General features: G+C 34.4%; 1 protein-coding gene across 7 annotated transcripts in view; it reads left to right on the top strand.

Annotated features, from left to right (window-relative positions):
- The window catches only part of ARFIP1 (ADP ribosylation factor interacting protein 1), a 101,189-nt gene that overhangs the window by 37,033 nt on the left and 39,694 nt on the right, over nucleotides 1-24,462 (top strand). For 3 of the 7 annotated variants that reach the window (XM_004758075.3, XM_004758073.3, XM_045078317.1), the window contains exons 3-6: nucleotides 10,368-10,476; nucleotides 15,375-15,470; nucleotides 17,042-17,154; nucleotides 23,490-23,711. In XM_004758075.3, the coding sequence (XP_004758132.3) occupies nucleotides 10,368-10,476; nucleotides 15,375-15,470; nucleotides 17,042-17,154; nucleotides 23,490-23,711 (540 nt within the window). The remainder of the gene's footprint in view (nucleotides 1-10,367; nucleotides 10,477-15,374; nucleotides 15,471-17,041; nucleotides 17,155-23,489; nucleotides 23,712-24,462) is intronic. The other 4 variants (XM_045078315.1, XM_004758074.3, XM_045078316.1 and 1 more) reach the window with 4 other exon arrangements.

Here is a 24,462-nt window from a genome sequence, read left to right as displayed (position 1 = left end):
ATCCTCTCCTAGAGTTTGAATAGCATATGATGACAGTTTGTCTCCATATTATATATTATTCAGTATCACACATCTGCATTACGCACATCTGAAAAATTTAGTAGCTCCATCAGTAGCAACACTGATTTGATGGGGACTATTTCCAAAGGCCAGTTTTTACCAAATGTGTGTCATGGACCCTTTCAGAGGTATGGCAGATGTTTTTTCAAGGATTGTTTAACCCATGCAAATACTTAGTTTTCAAATAGAGAATATATTCTTAGTACTATTACCACAAATTAAGTTTTTAAATATGTGTTTATTATATCTACATCTTTTATGTATTAACACCTAATTGGAATTTCTACCTAAAAGTGTGACTAAGGGGCGCCTGGGTGGCTCAGTAAGTTAAAGCCTCTGCCTTCCGCTCAGGTCATGATCCTAGGGTCCTGGGATCAAGCCCCACACTGGGTTCTCTGCTCAGCAGGGAGCCTGCTTCCTCCTCGCTCTCTGCCTGCCTCTCTGCCTGCTTGTGATCTCTGTCTGTCAAATAAATAAATAAAATTATTTAAAAAAGAAAAATGTGAATAAATACAATTTTTAATGAGGGGCCGAAGCCTTATCTATCCTAATTATAAGATATTGTGCCTATAAGATAGATAGTAGATTCTGTCTTTATTTATAAGCAAACTCTATCTTGAATAAGTTTTTTTGATTTCTAGTAGCAGTTGTTTTGAATGTAGATACATACGAATGTTCCCACAGTGATAAGTCTTCGAATTCAGCATTCCTTTGATGGAGGTTGGAAAGTGATATTCTTATCAAATTTCAGTACTATTTAAAATCTAGTTTAAGGGGGCATGAGGGGGAGTGGGTGAGACCAAGAGGGTAGGCAGAAAACTATCAAAATATAGTGATTCTGTAAGTTCTTGTTAAACGCTTGTTGACTGAATGAGAGGGGAAGTGGGAGAGATAGAGAGGAGACAGATTTTGTGTGTTTGTGTGTGTGTGTTGATAAAATGGAGAAAATAGATGAGTCGGGAGATTTGCTAACTTGTTCAAGTGGAATAACAGATACAGTAATTTGTGACCAAAAGTGAGTTATTAGACTTAAAAATTCCAGAATTATTGCTTCCTGAGTAATGACCAGGTCCCAAAGAGTGGCCGTGGGAATTCCAGTGGCTAAGAAGAATGGGGGATGAAAGATGAAAGGAATTTAAGATGAAGAGGTTAATGAAATCTGAGATGAAAGTATAGGTTGGATTGTACTTCATTAATCTAATCTATTTTTTATCTGCCCTCACACCTTTTTTGGCCCATTGTCCAACTACAAATTACCAAACCTATGTCAAACTACCAAATTTGGGCTTCCTACAAGTATACCAAGGAGAAAAAAAATCATACACATAGTAACAGACTGTTATTATACCACCCATCTTTCAGTATCAACATAGGTAGGCAAGCTCATGCAATAGATTTTATTTCATTTTAAATATTTCACAGTTTGTATTTAAAAAAAAAAAGGCAACAGACTACATACTGTGTCATTATAGGCTATGTTTTTGATGAGCTATGAAAACTCAGCTTGGACCTTATATATCAGTTTGGAAAGAATTGCAGACTGAACATAGAATCATTGCATTCTCTGAAAGTGCCCAAGTGCATGCAAAAGATCGGGTACATCCAGAATAACGGTAAGAGTTGGGGATAGAGCAGAAAACCTGGATGTGCCAAAGCCCTCAATAAATATTTGAGGTTGGCTAAAAAGAAAGTAGATGGCCATGTTAAGGTGGGAAAGAGGGCAGGGAGGTAATGCGGCCCACAATGTGGGATGGAAATGTGGGATGGGAGTCAGTAATGTACAAATATGCAAAAACAGTTCTCTACAGCAGAGTTCCTAAAATGTAGACAAAGGATTAGCTGTGTCAGCGTCACCTGGCTTACTTGAAATTCTGGCTCCTTGGCTTCATACTCCAATTTAATGAGATCATAGTGGACAGCTGAGAAGAAGCTGAGTTTTATTAATACATTCTCAGGTGGTTCTTACCCAAACTAAAGTTTGAGAACTGGTAGTTTAGACGTATCAGTGGAGAGCTGAGGGTCCTGGAATCGAGCCCCCATCGGGCTTTCTGCTCGATAGGGAGCCTGCTTCTTCCTCTCTCTCTGCCTGCCTCTCTGCCTACTTGTGATCTCTCTCGTCAAATAAATAAATAAAATCTTAAAAGAAAGAAAGAAAGAAAGAAAGAAAAAATCAGCACCCCTTCCCATTATATGGAATCTGTCACTACAAATACTATTTTGTATCCTCAAAAGAACTTAAAATGTACATGAAACTTTTTTACCAAATATAATGTTTTTACCAAAAGCATTATATTTATTGTTTTAGCTTAATTGTTTGAAAATTTGTTTTTAAAATATTAAATGCTGCATATTAACCTAATGCTTTAATAGAAAGTTAACTTTATATTTATTCCATTTTATTTTATAATTAAGCGTGATTTTGCTAAGTCCTAAACTTTGGCTTGAATGTCTGTGACATAAAAATGCAAATTAGGGATTTTATGTTGTTGGGTATAGTGGGCTCATTGTTGCTGAAATCCACTCTGGAAACCGTAAGGGTAAATGCAGTAGCAGATACTTTAAAAGTTACTAAGCAAGGCACAGCTTTATAACTGAGTCACTTTAAAAAAGAAATTAAGAATCATGTAAAAAGCACATTTTAGGTTTTTGTGAGTTATGAGGCTAAATTATATTACTTAGTATGTATTTTACAAAAAAAAAAACAAAAATAGTCAACAAGCTCATAAAGTACAGAGTGTTAACCTCACAAGTCCTACGTTCCTCTCACATAACCCCATATCACTTTGTGTTACATTCAACTGCTAGACAACTATCAAATTGATAATTCTGTTCAGAATCTGAATGGACCCATTTGTAACACTTGTGGTTAGGTTCCTTCTGTTAGTGATGGTTTAGGCATAGAAAGGCCTTAGTGCTTGTCAGATTTCACAGCTGTTTTACATAAAGGTTTTTTTTCTGGAAGAACTCTTGTTTATTGAGTAAAAGATGCCTAAGAGATAATTGGGAGGGGTCTGAGTGAGATGTAATATCCTCAGAAAACTAGTTGTGTCTTCCAGAGGCGGTGCATGAGAAGACAGAAGGCATCCCTCTAACTTCTTGAAAACTTAGATAATCAGAGATATCATGTTTACTGTGTAACTTCTTACCAACTACTACTGCTGTATCTCTTTCCTGGGAATTTACACCATGCTTTGTGACTGGACAGATGATTCAAATGAGTAATGTTCTTTCCAGAGAAGTTCCAAGAACACAGCAAACACAACTGCCCTGAACCTGTATGCCATTTTTATTTTGTTTTCATGTGCCTTTTTTTTTTTTTTAAGAATTTATTTATTTATTTGACAGAGCACAAGTAGGGAGAGCAGTAGGCAGAGGGAGTGGGAGAAGCAGCTATCCTGCTGAGATAGGAGCCCGATGTGGGACTCGATCCCAGGACCCAAAGGCAGATGCTTAACCAACTGAGCCACTGAGCCACCCCCACCCCCGCCGTGTGCTTTTTTATTCTTCAGATTTTGAAGAGTGTCTTTGATACTTATTTTCTTAGAGCCAAAAAGTTATCAAGACTGTGAGCAAGGCAGCATTCAAGGAAACCATTCCAAAAATAGGTTGACCTTAATGACCAGACTTGAAAAGTATAAAAAATGTCTTGGTAGTTTGACAGTATTTATTTTGTAAGTGGTATATTTGTCTTTCAGAGAAAAAAGATTGTCTGGTTTTAATGTAAATATGAATAAAAGGATTATTAATATTTAAAACTAGAAACTATTGATTTAGTATATTTAAAAAATAAACTGGAAAGGTAAAGATCATTTATTCCATGAAATGAACAGACTCAGAGATTTGGTTTAAAAATAGGAAATAAATCTGAGTGTAATGATTTTTCTTTTCAATTCTAAATTTAAATGAAAAGGATTTTGTCCTGTGACAAAGAAGTTTTAAGTGACATTAGGAAATAAAAAGGAATGAAACAATTAATTTCTTTTGTACTCTTAGGAAATTACAAGTTGAGAGTGTATTTGCTTTAGTGTTTAAACTTCAGCAGATTGTGAAATAATGATTTTTAAAAGGCATTTCTTTAAATCTTTTAGAAAACATAGGAGCTAAAATAAATTCTAAGTCTCCAGTAAACTGCTTGTAGTTATTTACATTTACTATACATTACAGTTAATATTGTTTCTTAAAGCCTAGCCTAACTATATTACTAGTTAGTGACTAAATGACACATTTTTGTGTCCCAGTTTTTTCATCTGTAGAACAGTAGTGATAGTACCACTTAGCAGTATTATCAAGATGAAACAGATTTTATATAGATTTTCTTTTACCACATTTTAATTAAATGATGGCAGTCTCCCAACAACACAGCTCAGATTTAAGTCTCCCTGGTATATTAACTATAATTAGATAAAGGACACTCTTCACTGCTAGCACTAGAGTCCATAAATCATTATGTGAATAACAGAGGTGAATCATGATTATCGACTAATCATGTCACTTCTTTCAAAGTCTTGGTAATCGGTCGCTGCATATCTGTTACTCGGTTTTTACAAACAGCAAACTATGTGGTAGTATTACCTTCTTGTCTCATCATAAATCCATGTGACATTTTCCAGATGTGGATGATCAGAAGGGAATGGGTGAATAAAGATGGAAGTGCATCAAACAAATGAAAAATGATAACACTGAAAAAAGTGAAAATCAGTCAAACCTAGATGGAGTTTTGGAAGAAATAGCTGACTATAGGGATATTGATTGACACTGCCATTGCTGGAGAGACTCTGGATTTGATCCGGAAGAATTTAGTGAAGGCTCACTGATTAACATAAACAAGGAAGGAGCTTTAACATTGTGACGAATTTTTGAAGGTTGTGGAATAATCAATATTTTCCATAAATCACTTTGCACAGGTTCAGCTTGCTGGATCATTTTTACAGTCCTACACTGGAATGCAGAGTGAGGACTGCCTATACATTAAAGTACTTAGAACAATTCCTAGCACATTGTAAGTGTTCAAGAAATGTTTTTCACTGTAATTAGCGATAACATTAATTGGTTGTAATGATGATTGTAGTGAGGGAGAGGGATGCCTAACATTAACTGTGGGGTGCTTTATCTATATTAATTATCTCACCTGATTTTCACAGGTGTCAGAGAACTCTGAGGTAACTTTTAGACTCTTTTTACAGCTGAGCAAACAGACTAAGAAAGTTTTTAAGTACTTGTCTAGGATTCACATAGCTACTAACTAGGAAAGCTGGTATTCCAATAAAGTCTGTCTGAATTATCTTTCCAGATTTTTCATGTTTCTAGCAATAGTTGGTTCTTGATGAGACTATGACAGTCTTTAAAAAGTGATTTAAGAGTCTTTGCTATTGATAAACATCTTTAAAATATGCCATAATAAATTCAAAAGATAATTGCATAGGGAATTCTAATTAGGAAGAAGAAAGCAAGAATAAATGTTTGCAGCTGACTTGTATTTATTATTGTGTTTTTGTGCTGTTATTTTATGGGGTTTTTTGTCCCCATAATGATTAGCAATAAGACTTTTAAAATTAAGAAAAAAATTGTTATAGCTTTGCTTGGATAATATATTGGAATAGATACCCTTTTTAAGGCCAATTCAAAGAGATGTCCTCGGTAAAGTTAATGTTAATTGGTTTTCTATTTTGGGGTATACCTGTCACCTGCATTGGTTTATATAGCAGTTTCTTTTGGTTTTGCTAATGAAAAACTCTGGATGCTGAGTGTGCATAATTTTTAACCACTATTTCTTAATGTTTTTATTAAATATTAGATATAAAAGAGTATTGACAGAAAATGTATAAGATACAGAGAATAACAATAGAAATGAAAGGCATCAAGATTGGGAAGGAAGAGATCAAACTATTTCTGTTTACAAACAATGTGGTTTTATATATAGAAACTCCTAAGGAATACACACACATATACTCACACACAAATTATTAGAACCAGTAAGTTCAGCAAAGTTGTGAGATACAAGAGCATTATTGCAAAACCCAATTTATTTTTAAAAAATAAATAATGCAAAAACAAAATTAAGGAAAAAATTTCAGTACTCAGGAATATGTGCAAGACTTATATACTGAAAGCTATAGAACACTATTGAAAAAAACTAAAAATCTAAGTTAAGTGGAAAGACATCTCATGTTTATGGATCAGAAGACTTAACTTATTAAAGTGCCAGTGCTCACCAAATTGATCATATTCAACATAATTTCTATCAAATCCTGTTTTTTTATAGAAATCGACAAACTGGTCATATGTAAAATCACGAGATCCAGAAAAAGTCTTGAAAAAGATAAACAGTCTTAGAGCCCACTGATTTTAGAACTTACTACAAAGCTACATTAATCAAACAGTATGGTACTCACATAAGGAAGATACAGGCCAGTGGAGCAGAATTGAGAGTTCAGAAATAGATCCTTATATTTGTGTTCAGTTGAATTTCACCAACGGTGGCAAAAGTTTTCAATGAGGAGAGGATAGTCTTTAAGAAATGGGACAACTGGATATCCTTATGCAAATAATGAAGTTGAATGCAGACCTCACACCATATTCAGAAATTAACTGAATGGGCATCTCGCTGGCTTGGTCAGTGGATCATGCAACTCTTAATCTTAGGATTGTGAGTTTGAACCCCATGTTGGGTGAAGAGCTAACTTAAAAATAAACTCTTAAAAAAATTTAAGATGAATCAAAGATTTAAATATAAGAACTATAGTTATAAAATTCTTAGAATAAAAACAGATATAAATCTTTATGACTTTGGATTAAGCACTTGAGTTCCTTAGATACAACACCAAAAACATAAGCAACAAAAGAAAAAATAGATAAATTGGACTTAATCAAAATTTAAAACTTTTGTGCTTCAAAGAACACCATGAAGAAAATTAAAAGGCAACTACCAGAATGGGAAAAAAATATTTGCAGATCATACATTTGGTAAGGGAATTGTGTCTTAAAGCTCACATGGTTCACTCCCAAACACTGCTTCCAGGAATCTGCTCACCCAAAGTAGCATTTGATGCCCTTCCTTCTGTATCTCTCTTACCCTGCCTTAAAAAAAAACAAACTTAACTTACTACTTGTTACTTACAGCACTTTTATTGACATACATTTATTTGTTTATCGGGCTCCTTCCCCTTCCTTCCCCCATGTGAGTCTAATTTGGGCAGAGACTGTTTCTACACTGCTCTGACTCTAGCTAGAACAGGGGCTGTTATTGGTGTTCATTAAATGTTGGGAAAATGAATGTTTTTTTAAAAATATTTATTTATTTATTGAATGTATTTTTTAAAAAATAAATAAATCCTTTATGTTCCAGAGCTCAAGCAGTACTTTCTCTTTTCCTATTTGGCCCTCATAGTTTAGTCCCTCTTCTGAATTCCTGAGATACCTCTTGTCTTTACTTTGGCAACAAGTTTAACTTTTATATTAATATTTGTGATTCTTGTCTCTCTGATGAGGCAAGGACTGTACCTTAACTTTTTCTTTGCCTCGAAGGTCTAGCATACAGCTAGAGTCAGCAAATACTCATTAAATTTAAAAATAAACCTATTGCTATAGCAGCTTCTTAATCTATATGGTTTTGAATCACAAGTCCTTTCAACAAATTCATTTATTCATTCAACAAATATTTAGTGAATGTCTGTATCTCAGGCACTATTTCAGGTGCTAAACATACAGCAGTAAACAAAATAAGCAACATCCCTGCTTTCATGAAGCTTACAGTATATAGAGAGAAGAGATAAAAATAATACAAATACTGAGTGATGCCTGCTATGGGAAGTATAAAACTTCCCATAGTGAGCAGAATAGGGAGTTCCAGTGTAAGGTTGTGAGAGTTGCTATTTTATTTACTACTTTTTTTTTTTTTTTAAGATTTATTTATTTTAGAGGGGGGAGCAGGTGGAGGGAATTTCAAGCAGACTCTCTGCTGAGCGTGGAACCCAACACAGGGCTCAAGCCCTTGACCCTGCGACCATGACCTGAGCCGAAATCAAGAGTTGGCCACTTAACCGACTGAGCCACCCAGGTTCCCTGAGAGCTATTTTATATGTTGTTGGGGGAAAGCTTCTCTCACTAGAGAAGCAAGCCCTGTAGATGTCTGGTAAGAAAGCATTCAGGGTTAGGGGGTGTGGAAGAGGAAGTACAAGGCTCTGAAACATATATAGGTTTATTGTTTTTGACATAACTGTGCGGCAGCTAAGGTTCATTCTGGTAGGAGATTAAGTCAAATCATGTAATGCCTAGAGAGAATTTAACAGTCTGGGTTTTCTTCAAATGAGATGGGAGGCTGTTGTAGAGTTTTCATGTGGGGTAATTTTGGTTGATGTGTGGATTTAATGGTCTTGGATAGAAGCAGGGAGACCAATTAAAAGACCGTTGAAGTAATCCAGTTGAAATATGATGCTTGCTTAGACGAGAGTGGTAGCAGTGGAAGTGGTAAGAATTGGTTTGATCCTCGATATATTTTGAGAGTAGATCTGATAGTATTTGCTAATGGTTTAGATGTGGACATAAGAGAGAATCAAAAGATTTGGGCTAAGATTTTGATAGTAGAGATGCTGTTAACTGAAAGGAGTGAAAATGTAGGTAATATTATTTTGTTTTGTCTGTTGGGAGTTGGGGATTTACTGTGGAATCAGTCAGTTTGGACACATTAAGTTTGAGATGCATATTTAATATCCAAGTTGAAATAGCAAGTATATAATCGGATATATTGGAGTTAAAGAGAGACCCAAGTAAGACACCTAAATTTGGAAGTTGTCGAGGTATAGATGGTTTTTAAAGCCAGAAGAATCAATTAGATCACCCAAGAAGTGGCTATAGGAGAAAAAGTCCTCTGACTGAACCCTGGGGCACTTCAGAATTTGGAGGTTGGGGAGATGAGGAGGAATCAGCAAAGGAGACAGTGGAACATAACAGATACTGTAAAAGGAAAGTCAGGAATGTCTGAAGTTAGCTGGGTGGTTGAAAGTACAACAGGGAGAGAACAGTTAATTACCTATGTCAAATACTGTTTGATAAGTGATAAATTTGGTAAGTCAAACGCTGTTTGATAAGATGAGAATTGACTTCATTAGTTACTAAATCAGGGCCTATCATACCAATCAAATAATTGCCTAGGCAAAATGAGTTTCTCAAGAAAAACCCTTCCCAGCACTTTCCAGTTATGTATCTGCTAAATTTAGACTTTGCTAGGGAGTCTGGGTCGTCAGTCAGTTAAGTGTCCAACTCTTGTTTTCAGCTCAGGTCATGATCTCACCGTGGTGAGATCGAGTCCTCTGTCCGGCTCCACACAGAGTCTGCTTAAGATTCTCCCTCTCTCTCTCCCTCTCTTCCCTTTCTCTTTTTCTCTCTCAAATAAATAAGTAATAAATAAAATCTTTTTTAAAAATTTAGACTCTGCCAATTAGAAAATTTAAAATGTTAGTCTGAGTTTTCATATTATAACTGTACATTATGTACAGTTCTTAATATTCTTTAATATTACCATATTAAGAAAGGATTTCAAAGACATATTTTTGTTTTAGTGCATCATTTATCAGTATTGTGGGAAACCAGTGGAATCCATTCATAGACTCTGATTATGAAAATTGGGTAATTCCTCATATCCAAGCCAGAGGAAAAAAGGACTTTTAGAAGGGTTTCTTAGCATTCTGTTTTTTTAACTGTTAAAACAGAGTGTGGATATTTATTTTATTATTTATTTTTTATATTTATATTTATTACTGTTAAGTTCCAGTTAGAAGCTAATTTGCATTTGGGTCGACTAATATGAGTGTTTAACATAAATTTAAATAGCAGAAAATTTCCTTTACCTCACCCTGATTGAAATCCAAGAGCCTTGCTTACCTAACTAACCTTGAAATCAAAGGAAAATTAATAGGCAAGTGAATGATTCATTTTTACTGACCATTAGCCAGGCTCATCATGATTTTATTAGACATTAGTTTTTACATAATAGACAGATTTTTTAGTCATCTTAATTCTGTTCTTTAAAATTATTTTTCTGAGGTATCAGTAGCTTAGGAATTTGAAAATTGAATTTTGGTATCTGCCTGCTGCTTAGTTCTAGAATAATGGAAGTATTTTGTATTTGACAGCAAATCTTGCTGAGTTTGCTGCTGGTTATATACATCATTATAGAATGCCACAACAGCGTTCTCTATATAGTAGAGAAAAAATAGTTTAAGATGTGAGTTAAGGACACCCTTATGCTGACTGCCCTGTGGTGTGAGATTTTTTATGAAGATTTTCTCTTTTATTCAAATGTTGCCAAGGATTTGAAGCGTTCATTACCAGCTGGACTTGGTCTCTCAGAAACCCAGATTACATCTCATGGCTTTGACAGTACCAAAGAGGGGGTTATTGAAGCAGGATCATTTCAAGGTAAGAGCCCACACATTTTTAAAGATGGCTGGGGTGGAGGATGGGAGAAGTACATCAAAAGCTACCTTTAATAATAAAGCATAATAAAGTCCTTTGACTCTGTGATAAAACACTGATTTTATAAGCATAATTTTTTTCTCTTCAATTTAAATAATTTTAAGAATTGTTTTAGGAGTCTTCTTTATATAAATAGATCAATGTGCATTATTTCACTGATTATTAAAGAATTGGTTTTAAAAAACTAAAGTAAAAACTGAAAAATTCTATCAAAAATGCAGATTTAAATTATTTAAGCTTTTAACTATAAAATTTGTAACTATTAAGTCAGTATTATTTTATATACATACATATTTCCTATTTCAAAGCAAAAGAAAAACAACTTTTATTTTTCCTATTAGACATTCCATGTAAGAAGCCTCCCAAAACCACCCTCAGATTCAGTAATTTGCTGAGAGTACTCACAGGACTCAGTATATAGTCATATTTATGACGATGATTATTATAGGGAAAGTATAGCAAACACAATTAGCAAGGGCCAAGGATGCCTGAGGCCGTCTGGCAAAACTAGGCATAACTTGCAAGGGTCTTCTCCCATAGGATATTAGAAAGCAGTCATTGATTATGCTTAATTCCCCCAACAGACTGTGACAACATGCCATGAACTATTGTGAACCAGGGAAGCTTGTTGGAGCCTCGGTGCCCAGGGTCTTTATTGGAGATTGCTTGTGTAGGCACCCTCTGCCTAGCATGTACCAACATTCCAGACTCCCCAAAGGAAAACGTGCATTTAGCATAAACCACATTGTTTGTATAAACAGTTTAGGAGGATTGAACCAGTCTTACCGCTCTAGGAATGGAGGGAATCTTCCCAAAATTTAAGTTTCCAACCAAGATGCCAACCAAGGGTCAATTGTATAAGACGGTCTCTTTAAAGATAAACAGACCTGCTAAGTTAACTCTTTTCTGCACACATTTCATATATAGTTCTATCTTTAATGTAAGGAAAAGTTGTGTCCTTTTTAATACTCTTGCATATAATCACCTTTTTCAAGTGTTTTTTCATTTTCATGTGAGTGGAAGTAAAACCATGTAAACATTTGGATATAAAAAAATGAATTGTTTTCTTTCTTTAGCTATAGTTAAAATAGTAGTTGTATTTGATGTTTGATGAAGTATATTAATTTTAACACTTCATTATAATTTCATAAAATAAAAAAAATCTCTGTGCCTTTCCAATCCTTAGTAGTCTTTATTTTTATTATACTAATAGTCAATACTTGATTCAGAACAACTTCTATTTTGAAATATATTTTTTCCTAAATTGGCCCTACAAATAAGTGTTTAAAATAATCCAGAATAACAACCTCTGCTTTAGGCTGTAAAATGAATGGGCTATCTAGTGACATCATTTTTCCCCCTTTTCATTCTTAGGTTCAGAAAAATAAAACGGCAGAAAGGTAGCTTACATGTCAATATCTCACTAATCATTTTGTAGCATTCTGGCTAGCATATCTTCTCTTGGGGATAACTTTGATTTTGAAAGTGCCTTAAATTATGAGTGCTTAAAGGATAAAAGGCGTGCATAATATGACACCATTTTTGGATCAGTCACCAATTTTCAAATTTAAATGTCAATAGAGAATGTAAAAAATGCTTTTACTATTAAGATGTGTTAAATATTCTCAATGATTATTTAACTGACATTTAGTTTAATCTTTTTCCCCTTAAGTAGAGTAGTAGTATACAATGATTGAAACCAACTGACCATTTAAACTGTTGTGTATAAGCATGGAAATGCTGATCAGTTTCACTTGCTTATTGATATAGCCTAGTCCTTCAACGTGGAATAAAAAGTTTCATGAATAGTTTATGTCTCTTTGAATTGGCTTTATATAATTTTTTAACATAAGCTATTGTTGATCAGTATATTAAAAAGAATCATTCTGCCTTATGCAGATTAATTATTTATTAGAAAGGTGTAGTTTTTGGTTGTTTTGTTTTGTTTTTTTCAAAAAAGTTGTACTTGTTTTAAGTGTCTTTGTTTTAAAACATTTACAGATAAATTGGAATGAACATGAGAAAAAGCATATGATTAAAATTTTGAAGTTGGTCTTATGAAAAAAAACTTAAATGAGTTGGGGCTATTTTAGGTCTCTGAAAAAATGACTGAATAATAACTTAATAATGATTTTATTACTTAAACAGTTGCTTCAAAAAACATTAACGATTTACTTTTCCATCTCTAGAACATATTTAGGAGAATTTATACTTAAGTTTGGCCTACCAACAAGAAGTATCAAAATCTACTAATTCCATATACTGGAATCTACTACTTCCATATAGTGGAAATCATGAATAAATCAAAGCTCGTTAGAATGAAGTATACTTGATATCTGAGTTTTATTTTAGTGGGGTATTGATCATTACCTACGTATATTCATATTCCTGAATTCCTAAATTATTAAGGTGAAATGGAGCTAATTCCTCAAATTTAGTCAATAAGCAAGATTTTCAATTTTTAAGAATTATTTTTTATTGAATATTAGTGAATGATTTTAGTAACTAATTTAGCCTACATTAGTGGTTTAAGGGGTTTAAGACACAGAGAAAGAGTAATTACCATGAAAGGAAAAGAAAAAGGCTGAAGTACCGAGTTACCAGGGCACCATGTCTTTTGCTGTTATAGTTTGGAAGATTCTGTATTATTTGTTACATATATTGTACACATCTCCTTCTGTGTCATGAGATTAGTCCTAATGCAGGATTAATAAACAATAATAACTAGAACAACAGAACTTTGTTCCTGGGATCATCAAAAAGTAGAATTATAGTATTTTTTTTTAACATTTTGTGCCTTGGATAGAAGTGATAATCTTTGTTTAAAATGGTGATTAGATTGGATAACCTATTAAAATGCCTTCTAACGCAATAAGTAACTGTTTTCTGTGTTGAATTTAATAATTAAGATTTTAGGGTGTGAATTCAGCATCTGAGTCTCTGATAAGCTGTTTTAACCCCTCTGGGTTTTATTTCTCCTATAGTTTAAGTCAGGCTTAGTTGATTTCTGTCATCCCTTCTAGTTTTAAATTCAACAGATTTAAAGAGATAAATATTTCTCACTTTGAAAGGTAGTGCCAGTCTATTTAGGTCTATTGTATGTTTGGATTTTAATGTTAGGTCTAGTTCAAATTAGTTTTCATATTACTAAAACTGATCACTATTTCTCCATCAGAACTGAGTATATCTGGGATGTAACCAATTATTACGAATTCTAAGTAAAGATATTTGATCTTGATTTCTATCCTATTAGAACATTTAAATTATGAATTTGATTCATTATATGATTTCTAGGGAACTGGGAGAGAGTGTAGTTGAAATAAAAGTATCTTACAGACTTGAAAATATTCTCAGCTAAATGTGGAAGGATATTAAGTTTTTCAACTTTTAATTATCATCCCTTAAAGATGTACAGACTTCAGAATTTAAAATAAAGAAAGCAATTGAAGTTATGTGGCTTTCTTTTGTTTAATGCCAGACATTAGAACAATGTTGGATAGTCGGTTTTCTCACTTTGTAGATAACTAAGCCTCAGGGATGTTAATTAATTTGCTAGGATATTCCTGATACTATGTGGCACATAGAGCCAGAATTTCAAATACAGAGTTAAGAATTTAAAATTCAATTGTGTTTCATTCAAAAATTGTTTTTTCCTATGATTCTCTTAGTTGAGTTTTAGAATAATCTTGAGTGGCCTTTTAAATACCACAAATGCCTAATGTACTGCATGGTATCTATAGTTAATAAATACTGTATGTATACTTGAAATTTGCTAATAGAATAGATCTCAAGTATCCACGGAAAAATAACCAAAAGAAGTGATGGATATATTAGTTTGTATACATACGTGAAAACATCCCACTGTACACCTGAAATGTATACATTTTTTTGTTTAATATATAGATGTATAGATTTTTTTGTTTAATAAATAAAAACAATTTTTTGTTTAATAAATAAAAACAACATCTATAGATGTATAGATTTTTTTGTTTAATAAATAAAAACAATTGAATAAAAAAGGTAAAACTGTAAAAAATATGAACAAAAACCTACAGATACCCCTGGATGATCAGTAGATCTTATGCAGCGTCCCAGCTATGTTTTAAAAGCTTCATTCATATGATTAAGTAGAATATGCTATTGCACTCTACATCATCAGTTCTCAAACTTCAGAATACATACAGATCACCTAAGCATCTTGTGAAAATGCAGATCCTAATTCAGTAGGTCTAGGACTGGACCTGAGTTTTTGCATTTTTAATGAGCTCTCGGGAAATTCCTGTTATAGGTCCTCTGCATCCACACTAGGAGTAGCAGTGATCTACACTTTGTGCTGTTGCCTTTATGATGAGAAGTTTTGGACTACAATTTCTGTGAACACTGTGACTAGTTCACAATTTGTGAATTCTAAGTTTGATGCATTATTACATACCTTGTTTATCTACTTAAAGAGCTTTCCTTTGAATGTAGGAGTAGCAGGTTATAAAATATTTACTTAAACTTTAAATCGTTCAGCTATGGAACTTTAATCACATTCTGTTAATCCATTTGGAAATAGCAGAGTCCAGGTAAAGTCGTGTTTAGATGTGACCTTGCCAAGTTTCTTCTTATAGTTACACGTGTTTTGTTTGGTTTCAACACTTCCATGAAAAGTTTATGCAAGAACTCCACCTGGTCGCATCCATTTATTTTTAGTCCCTTCCTGCAAGAAAGCAAATATATTAATTCCAGTTTTTAACCCAATTTTTAAAATATTTTAAGGGCAGTGTCAGTAAACCAAGATTCAAAATGTATGTAGAGAAGAAAGAGGATTTTCACAGTTAAATGTCTACCCTTTCCAGGTTCCCCGGCACCAACATTGCCATCTGTTATGTCTCCTAGCAGGGTTGCAGCTAGTCGACTGGCTCAACAAGGAAGTGATTTAATTGTTCCTGCAGGTATTCACTGCACTGATTGGATAAAACCCTCTTGCTACTTCTGAAACTAAACTAATTCCCTCAGTTTCGTAATCCCTTGCTTTATATTCATAGGTGTGTGTAATTCTGCCTTTTCTTGGTGGCTGCTTCTTTTTTTTAACAATAATGGAAATAATCTTTCTAGGCATACCTATTTTTCTGGCCTTTCAGTGTTATTAACTATGTATCTTAAACATGAAGTGTAATTCACTTTGAGATTAAAAAACATTGTAAAATTGGATTCATTTTACATCACGCTTTCTCAACTTTGGAAAAATGTAGAGTAACTTACTTGATCCTCTCAGCTTTGCAGCTCTGCTCTCTTGTTTTCAGTTAAACAAAAAAAGAGCCTTCAACAGTTGGCTTGTTCATTATTTGGAATGGGTCAAGTGGAAAATGTTGTGTCTTCCTATTTTCAATTACAGTTTACAGATAGCTTGCAGATTGCAGCAAAATGATATGTAATTTACCAATTATGCAGTGAAAAGTACTTGGGGAAAATGTATTTCTTTGCATTGAATTTGCTCTATACTTTAATATTACTGACCTATAAAAACAGGAAAAATTTGAACAACACATTTCTTTTTAACATATGAAATGTTAACATTCTGTATTTTGTTTCTATGACAATTTTATAAAGCTTAAATGTATTTGATTTTAATATACCATTCTTGATCTTAGGCTTGTGGTAAAGTTGTGGCAAAGGCTGGTCTGACTGTAGGAGTAAGTGAGAAGAGAAATTTTTGCTCTGACTTTAAAAGCCATTTTTTAGGACTTTTTCTCTTCTCCTTATTTCATTGTTGTTTTCAAATTATTATGAAGTTTTTACTCTAAGTCATTAGTATCATAAGCACTTAACTCTTTTCTTCTATGAAAAATATTTTACTATAGAAACAATATATAAAGTTGCTTTTATGTCATAATTTCCTAATTGTTGGAGCAATACATTGTCAGGGCTTTATACTGCCTTTATTAATTATGGCTTTTTGCAGGAGGGTGGGTGGTCTTGGAAAAAAAAAAAAAACAGGAGGTACAGTGTAGGTCTTGTTTTAGCCTAGCCTTTCATACTGGTGGTAAGGTATTTTTAATGACTATTTGAAATTTGAATTACATTTTTAAATCCTCCAAAATTATAGTAACCTCTTGTTGCTCTGTTCTACATCTTATGATGAAAGGAGATCACTGTGAAGAGTACATAACCTTTCCAGATTTTTACTGACACAGTTTTTTTTAGGGTCATTAGGTTGTAAGAGTAATTGTGGAAATTTTGATTTCTAGAAGTAAAGAGCTTATTTAGAAGAGAAGGCTGGTTGCAGCATTTTTTTTTTTTAAGATGATAGACAAACCACAAAGCATTTGTGTTTAATTGGCAGAAATGTTTTTTAAGTGTTTGAAAATTGTCCTCAATTATTCCAGAAAGTTCTAGTCCTTCACTTTGTGGAAACCTTTTTAAGTGTATAAGTAGTTTAATTTGAATAGCATCTGTGGTTTGGGTTTTTTTCCCTTCTTGTCTTTATCTAGTTTGTGTTTTGTCTTCTGTTATGATCATGCAGGTGGCCAGAGAACACAAACCAAAAGTGGACCAGTTATTCTAGCAGATGAAATAAAAAATCCTGCAATGGAAAAGTTAGAGCTTGTTAGAAAATGGAGTCTAAACACCTATAAGGTTTGTATTTTTTTAATGTTTCCACCCTGACTAGCTCTAAGAATTTTCATTCTTATGCAAATTGTATGTTATGCAAATTATTTGCAATTATATGAAATTATAGGAGAGAATAATGCCATCTAACTATAAAAATAAAATTAGAAAGTGAAGTATTTTGTCTTATTGATCTTTGAATAAATGTAGTTTCAAAAGTCAGTAGCAAAAGAGTAAAAAGGCTACAGAAATGCTTATTAATTCATAGAACATAATTGAAGAAGAAATATATTACCTTGGAATATGTTTACCTGTAGAACTGCTATAGACTTGTCTATCCCTACCTCCTCTTCTTGATACCTTACAGCAACTGAATGTCAGAGTTATAGTCATTTTTCAGAGTTGGAATTCTCTGATCTTATTGTAATAATTAAGCATTAACTGTACAGACAGCACCACATTGCAAAGAGTTAAACTTCAACAATGTATTGATGTTGTTAGTTGCATTGCTTCAGAATAATTGGTGACTATTCTTTTGTATGGCCTCTGTAAAACAAATAAGCAAATTATTTAAGCCATAGTATTTTTGATGTATTACAAATAGCTCAAGCCACAGAGCCACTTAGGACCTTTGAATCCTAACAGGGACAAAACAGTTTAAATAACAGTTAGGGGCACCTCGGTGGCTCAGTCAGTTAAGTGTTCATCTCTTGATTTCAGCTCAGGTCATGATCTTGGCGTGGTGAGATAGAGTCTCACGTCAGGCTCTGAGCTCTATGCACAGTCTGCTTGAGATTCTCTCTCTCCTTCTCCCTCTGCTCCTCCCCCGGTCACAATCATGCTCTCTCTCTCTCAGATAAATAAATAATCTTTTAAAAAAATAGTTTAAAGAACATTGATGTGGGCGAAAACCCTAGCTACTCAAGTTAGAGCATTGGCCATAACAGTCTACATTTGTGAATTGTTTGTGGATGTAGTAGTTTATAACGCAGCAATGGTCTGTATTTTTATACAGAGCACATGTCTGTGTCTTCTCAAGAGTAATACAGAAGTAAATTTATTTTTTCAGTTAATACTTTCAGAATATCTGAAATCATCTACAAAAGTACAGGTTTTCTTAACATGATAAAAGTGCCCTGAAACATGCTCATGAGGCTTTCTCAAAATTGTTTTCCTCATGCCACTGTAGCCCTAGAAATGCCAATGATAGTTGTTAAAAAATGGTGCCAGTGTAGACTGTTTTCATTCAGGACATTGTATTTAATTATTGCTCCTTTTGTTATCAAGGATCTGGATTCTTTTATTCCATGTATTGTCTCTCCCTTTGTATTCCCTCATATCACAACAGTTCACCCATATATCCAAATTTCTACTTCATCTTCTCATTGATGCCACATATCTATTATCATTAAGTAGACTCTGGCTCCTTAATATTTTACTTTATCCCTTTTTCTCCGTTGCTTTTTCACAGCCATTGTCCATGTCTTTGTTACTCTCACATTACTGAAATAGCTTCCTGATAAAATCTCTTAGACTGCATATTCTGCAGTCTGGCTTGCCTATGCTAGCTTGCATATTCTTGCTACATATTCTGCAGCAAGGTTCACCCTTGCTTTAAAGTGTTCATTTGATCTCTGTTGTCTTAGAATGACATGGATCTGACCCACCTACCTTCCCAACATTTTCCCCTATTGCTCCTCTTTCCCACCAGTGATCCATACCAAATCTTATCCAGAGATATCCTAAACAAACTATGGTATCTCATACATCTATAACTTTGTTCATGTGACTATATTTGCCTACTACTTGGAATTTCTTTTTGCTCCCTTTCATTTCACATATTTGTCTTTCATACCCAACTGAGCTTCATTCATTTATTTAATAAATGTATTTATTCAACCATTCCTTTGTTCATTTACTCATGAAATTTGCTTCTAACTAGTAACATTCTGTGATCACACATTGAAACCTAAAGAATGCAGTCCTTAGCTGTCTCAGTTGATAGAACATGCGACTCTTAATCTTGGGATTGTGAGTTCGAGCCCCACATTGGCTGTAGGTACTACTTTTGTAAAAAATTAATTAGTGGGGTTCCTGGGTGGCTCAGTCATTAAGTGTCTGCTTTAGGCTCAGGTTATGATCTCAGGGTCCTGGGATCGAGCCCTGTATCCGGCTCCCTGCTCTGCAGGAGGCCTGCTTCTCTCCCTCTCACTCCCCCTGTCTGATCTCCTCTCGGGATGTCTCTTTATCTCTGTCAAATAAATAAATAAAAATCTTAAAAATAGATAAATAAAAATAATTAATTAGGGACTCCTGGGTGGCTCCGTCAGTTACGTGTCTGCTTCAGCTCAGGTCAGGGTTGTAGGATTGAGCCCCATGTCAGGCTCCCTGCTCAGTGGGGAGTCTGCTTCTCCCTTTCTCTCTACCTCTCCCCCCTCTCATTTTTTCTGTCTCTCTCTCTCAAATAAATAAATAAAATCTTTTTAAAAAATAATTAATTAATTAATAAAAATAACTACCACCTTAAAAAAAGTACAGGCCTTATTTCTGAACCAAGTCTTACTATTACAAATTACAGAATGTAAGATTTTGTTCATTTGAGCCTTCCTCTTATGTCCCTTAGTTCATGTTTCCCTTGTTCCCTCCTTTTTTCCTATATACTTATTATCTGTTCCCTGTTTTTTGGCTACTTCTACAGTAATCTGAGTTGAATCATTTTTTTCTAAAGATTGTATTTATTTATTTGGCAGACAGAGATCACAGGTAGGCAGAGAGGCAGGCAGAGAGAGAGGAGGTAGCAGGCTCCCTGCTGAGCAGAGAGCCTGATGCAGGGCTTGATCCCAGGACCTTGGGATCATGACCTGAACTGAAGGCAGAGGCTTTAACGTACTGAGCCAACCAGGCACCCCAAGTTGAATCATTATTAAGATTCCATATTTATCTCTTATATGGTAACATACCACATCCAGCCTTTTTATAAGTTTGTGTTAATGAAATTGACCAGCCTTTAAAATGTAGCACAGGTGGCATAATACTATATGAAGGAGTTTTCATTCTCCTCAGAATGATTATTTTTAACTGAAAATTTTTTTCATCACAGCTTAACTGGGATGTTGCAACTAAAAGAAGAGGGACACCTGGCTGTCTCAGTCAGTAGAGCTTACGACTCTTGATTTTTTGGTTCTGAGTTCAAGCCCTGTATTGGATCTAGAGCTTACTTTAAAAAAAAAAAAAAAATCAGGCATACCTGGTGATTTAGTGGCCTGCTCTTGATTTTGGCTGAAGTCATGATCTTGGGGTCCTGGGATTGGGCCTCCCATTGGACTCTGCACTCAGTGGGGAGTCTGCTTAGGATTCTTTCTCTCTCCTCTCCCTTTGCCCCTCCTCCCTCTTGTATGCACTCTCGTTCCCTCTCTCTCTCAAAAAAATAAATCTTTTTTTTTTTAAAGATTTTATTTATTTATTTGACAGAGATCACAAGTAGGCAGAGAAAGAGGAAGGGAAGCAGGCTCCCTGCCGAGCAGAGAGCCCAATGTGGGGCTTGATCCCAGGACCCTGGGACCATGACCTGAGCCGAAGGCAGAGGCTTTAACGCACTGAGCCACCCAGGCGCCCCTCAAATAAATAAATCTTTAAAAAAAATTTTTAAGTGTATTTATATTTAAAAAAAAATAACAGAAAAGAAAGAGTGTTCTAACTTAGAGAATTTTAATGGAGTTTATAGCCAGTGTATCTGGGCTGGCATATGCTTCTGAACCTAAACAAGCTCAGAGTGTAATGACTTTATTGGGTCTTCTTGACTCTGTTCTTATGGCTTTTTTACCTTTTCATTCCAAATTATGAACTGTATAGGACATTCATTGTCATTTGGATAATCTTTCAAGTGTAGATTTTGATTTGGTTGATGTAGATCTCTACTTGTTACCATTTTACTGTTGAACAACTTGCTTCTTAGCTACAACTTTGATCTTCCTTTTCTTGGATTTCAGTTCCTGCATGGTTTTCGGCATTTAATCTCCCTTTGTTTCTGTTCTCTAACAAACACTAAATAATTTGGGGGATGATTGATGAACATGTTTCAGGCCACTTTTATCATCTTAAAAAACCTATGCTTTTTGTAGATGATTTTAAATCATATTTTAGAAGTATTAACTGAAAGAATAAATTCACTTCGTATTACTCTTGAGAAGAAGTACGTGCTCTGTATAAAAATATAAACAATTCCTGATTTACAAGTTACTACACCCACGAACAATTCACAAAATATAGAGAGTATAGTGGCCAATGCTCTGACTTGAGCAGCTATGGTTTTCATCCACTTAAATGTTTTTTAAATTCTACTGTCTTGTCCCTGTTAAGATTCAAAGGTACTAAGTGTATTTGTGGCTCGAGCTATTTGTAATGCATCAGTCACTTAAAGGCTTTTCCTTACAGAGACTGTTTAGCACTTGCTTATTGGTTGTTAATTTTGGCTCTAAAAACAGGCGGAGATTTAAACCAAATATATAATTGGAGCAATTTTAAGTTTAGGGTCTGACATATAAGTAAGTAGTATTTTTATATATTATTTTAATTGACCTGATTTTATTCATAAATTTTAAATCCAAAATTTATTTGTTTTCTTTTTTTTTCTTAAGATTTTATTTATTTATTTGACAGACAGAGATCATAAGTGGGCAGAGAGGCAGGCAGAGACAGAGAGGGGGAAGCAGGCTCCCTGCCAGGCAAAGAGCCTGATGCAGGGCTCCATCCCCCAGGACCCTGGGATCATGACCCAAGCTGGAGGCAGAGGTTTTAACCCACTGAGCCACCCAGGCACTTATTTATTTATTTTCTTATTGAGTCTCATCCACAGGAATTCTCACACCCAAAATTGTAAAAATTTATAAAACAAATTTTTTTTAAGATTTTATTTTTTATTTCTTTGACAGAAGAGAAGACACACACAAAGAGAACACAAGCAGGGAAGCAGCAGAGGGAGAGGGAGAAGCAGGCTTTTTCTCCCCTGAGCAGGGAGCCTGATGTGGGGGTCAATCCCAGGACCCTGGGATCATGACCTTTGCAAAAGGTAGACATTTAACCAAGTGAGCCACCCAGGTGCCACTTAAAAATTTTTTGAGAAGAATTGAGTAGGGCCACCTGGCTGGCTCCATCATTGGTTCATGCAACTCTTGATCTCTGGGTTGTAAGTTTGAGCCCCACGTTGAGTGTAGAGATTACTTAAAAAAAATAGATAGATTTATATGTATTGACAGGAAAAAAAATCTCAAGGTATTTGGTCATAGGAAAATGACCTATGGGATGTATGTATAGCATACCACAGTCTCATTTTTACTTGAAAAGTATATGAGTGTAGAGGTTTAAGGAAGAATGTAGACTATCCATCAAACTGTTAATAGTTTTATTTAGTGGGATTAAAGGAAGGAAGAGGAAATTCACCTTTTATTTCATTCTTATTTTAATTTTTGGAATAGATATCAGTTCTGTAACCAAAACTGTGAAAGACAAGATAAAATTTGCAGATTTGCAAATTTAAAAAATTGCAATATTTTTCACTTCTTTAGAATATTTTTGTTAACTTTAAATGGTGAAGAGTATATTAATGCCCTATATGGTTACTCTAAAAATATATTGTTGAGTAGTGAAGTTGCTTATAATTTTTTATTGCTAACAAAAATTTCCTGTATCATTTCTGGGGCAAGACAGAATAACATAATTTAATACTGTTCTTTCTCGATAGAAGTAAAAGAATTCAGGAATCTCTTACCTCTACCTCTTTCTCTTCTTTCCTCCTTGTCTCCCTCTGTCTCTTCGTTTCTTCCCTTTTCTCTCTCCCCACCTTCCCTACCACCTCCTCTTACCTCTTTCTCCTTCCTTTCTTCCTGTCATTCCTCCTGCTCACACACATACACACAGCTATTTAAGAGGAAGATAGAAGGGAAAAAAGCATTTGAAAACAACAGGAGAGTAGAGTTTTGATATGCTTATTATTCCTATATTAACAGCCCACTTCGTGTTCTTAAATCAATGCTAAGTATTTCAGTTGTTGTAAATAATCTACGCAAGTATAAACCTGAAATATGGTTATGTGAGGGAGCTCAACCAATAGATATAAATTAGCTAAGTCTTAAAACTTCCTCTGATTAATAATAGTTATTGGGTATGTCTGGTAAGTTTATTTTGAATCTTGGCGAACTTCTTAGTGGGGTGACAGTTTTCAGTTTTTTAAGGGTAACTTGTTTGAAGCAAAAAATGGTATATGCCAAATGCTGTAGCATTTGTACTTTGGATTGCTATATTATTCCTTTCTCTTTTGTTCTTTTTTTTTTCTTCCTAAACAAAGTGCATCTTTCCACTTTTAGTGCACTCGACAAATTATTTCTGAGAAGCTAGGCCGTGGATCAAGAACTGTGGACCTTGAACTTGAAGCCCAGATTGATATATTAAGAGATAACAAGAAAAAATATGAAAATATTTTAAGACTGGCTCAGACATTGTCAACCCAGCTTTTCCAGATGGTGCATACCCAAAGGCAACTTGGAGATGCATTTGCTGACCTGAGTTTGAAGTCACTAGAACTCCATGTAAGGTTATTTTAAATAACTTTTGGAAAGTGTGGAGGAGGAGAATGGCAATAGTATTCTAAGATGTAATTTGTTACATTTCTGATTTGCTTAACTCTTAATAAATTTGGAATTGGTATTCTTTTAAAATATTTCATGTAATTTTTAAGAAGGCCCAAATGTCTAGAGATGTCAGCTAGAGGTTTCAGGGGAAGGGAACTTAGTTAGAGGAACGAAAAGGAAAGTACTCAGCCTGCCTTAGTCTAGGTACCTATTGAAAATCTCTTCTCTATTTTCAAAGTGTCTTGAGCAAATAGTAACTTGCTTGACTGGATTCATGATCTTTTACTGAAATCATTAATATAAATAGTGAGTTTTTAAAAATTAAGAATTTTAGGGGCACCTGGGTGGCTAAGTGGGTTAAGCCTCTGCCTTCGGCTCAGGTCATGATATCAGGGTCCTGGGATCGAGCCCCACATCGGGCTCTCTGTTCGACAGGGAGCCTGCTTCCCCCCACCTCTCTCTGCCTGCCTCTCTGCCTACTTGCGATCTCTGTCAAATAAATAAATAAAATCTTTTAAAAATTAAAAAATAAAAATTAAGAATTTTAGAATAATTATAAAATTTTTTTGCATATATCTCTAAAGTATTCAGCAAAGCATTCCTAAGAATTTCTTATGTTACCTTAAGTGACTTCTTTTGATCACTTTTTTTCCCCCTACCCTGGAGCCAAAAAGGTTAAATCCCTTGCTTACAGACTTTCTAACTTGAA

The sequence above is a fragment of the Mustela putorius genome, unplaced genomic scaffold, assembly GCF_011764305.1.
Source record: "Mustela putorius furo isolate JIRA1106 unplaced genomic scaffold, ASM1176430v1.1 tig00000242_pilon_pilon_pilon, whole genome shotgun sequence".
Lineage (NCBI taxonomy): Eukaryota > Metazoa > Chordata > Mammalia > Carnivora > Mustelidae > Mustela > Mustela putorius.
The sequence above is the reverse complement of the archived record's forward strand: the minus strand, read 5'-3'. Positions and strand labels throughout refer to the sequence as shown.